The 1,731-nt window shown below is 34.9% G+C and overlaps 1 protein-coding gene across 1 annotated transcript in view; it reads left to right on the top strand.

Moving 5' to 3' along the window:
* Positions 1-1,731, top strand: part of atp6v0b (ATPase H+ transporting V0 subunit b) — a 13,587-nt gene extending 11,856 nt beyond the window's left edge. Inside the window, exon 8 of the mRNA XM_042090998.1 lies at positions 958-1,731. Coding sequence (XP_041946932.1) covers positions 958-984 — 27 coding nt within the window. The 3' untranslated portion in view covers positions 985-1,731. The remainder of the gene's footprint in view (positions 1-957) is intronic.

Raw genomic sequence — 1,731 nt, forward strand, 5'->3', positions numbered from 1 at the left:
AGCAAGATTGGTGTCGTGAAGCCTTGCGCACGCGCATTTCTGCCGAATAGGATGCCCGATGAGTGCCCAAAAAGCGCTGCAATATGGCCGCCGAGTGGAGGGACTTGCCTAAAAGGACTTTGGTATAGGCCTATCCTTTACCAACCCCACATTCACAAGACACATATTGCTTTTATGCATTAATTCTACTACCAACTAATCAATGTTAAAGACATCAAGTTGTGTTTTCAATTGTTTATTTTGATTTTTGTTGTTCATCCTACACCCCAAAAAATAGTTCAATCTTAGTCTAGGCATCTCCTGTTGCCAAGTAATGCAGCATATCTCTCGAGAGGCTGTATGTGCACATAATAATTTGTATAGCCTACTTGTTTGACATTTTCCCTTCCTTGACATCAGTAGACACCAAGACTATTGTTCGAAACTATTTCTTGGGGCGGATGAGGAATGAACAAAAATCTGAAAATGACTGTTGGATAAAACATAGGTGTATCCTTTACCAACCCCAAATGTTTTTTGTCAGTTGGATTTGTGTTATTCTACAAATAGTCCAATCACTTCTCATGACAACTTATAACTGAGTTACAATCGGAAATACTTAACTACAAAGCACCTGAAATTAATTTATTTTGAAGTGAAGAAACGGAAACAAAATCATTAAAAAAATATATGTTATGTGGAATATATCCTCATTTTGACAAGTAAATTGTAAAATAAGTTCAGGATAAAGCAAGACCCACTATGCTGCATGTCATGCTACTGTTTAGCTTGTCCGGATTTTATTTTCTTATAGCAATATATTACCGCCTACTTGTTGTATTTGTGAAATGCATGGAATTCCAAACATACCAAATTTAAAACTTTGTGTTAATAGGAAGACATGTGGAGCAATGTCAGATGACTAACAGTTTCATGTGACTTATTTTCAGTTCACATTACCTTTTTTGTTTTTTGCAGACATCAAAAGTAAAAATGGGAGACTAGACACAAGGTGATTGGGAGGTCCCAAGGAAGACAGAAGCTGCAGAGGTGCAAAAGATGGAATGTGTAAATACATAGTACATTATTTAAATGTTATTTTTCTTCTCTTTGTGATTTATTTTTGTTTGTACATTTTTAACCATCATTTGCTGAAGAGTGATATGTTTGCGTCTAATTGTCTTGAAAGAGTGCAAAATCTGGGTAATCTACTGGTCCTAGGGACAGAATCCATTTCCAAATCTGAACCAATGAATTAATTGACTGCAAATAAATAACCATCCTCTATGTGTAAGATTAATATGGCAAGATATTAAAGGGGTGAAAATTGCTATATATTTTTAATGTGAGAACTACTTGAAATAAACACTCAGTCTGCATGATCTTTCATTTGAAAGTTAAATGGAATGTCTTATGATAACTTGCTCTTTAAGTCTATTCGGGTAAGAATATATATATCTATATATATATGATGGTACATATGTGAGAATTTCATGTTCATTGTTTAATTTACTGTATGTGGTGTTCTGTACTATATATGAAAGTGAGAGGTGCAACAAAGTAGTGATCCTGTTGGATGGTGTAAAATACAGTATTCAGTTGTTCCATTGTATGCATAAATGTGATGACAAAGCAAATACTGTTCTAAGTCAGTAACCCAACAGTTGTTTCCAGCTCCCTGAGCAACTTCCATCTTTCTTATATTATGTAGTGTACTCATCTGTGCTTGGTAGTAGTAGAAAAAGACCAGTG

Source organism: Alosa sapidissima, chromosome 1 (genome assembly GCF_018492685.1).
Source record: "Alosa sapidissima isolate fAloSap1 chromosome 1, fAloSap1.pri, whole genome shotgun sequence".
In the NCBI taxonomy this organism is placed as follows: Eukaryota; Metazoa; Chordata; class Actinopteri; order Clupeiformes; family Clupeidae; genus Alosa; species Alosa sapidissima.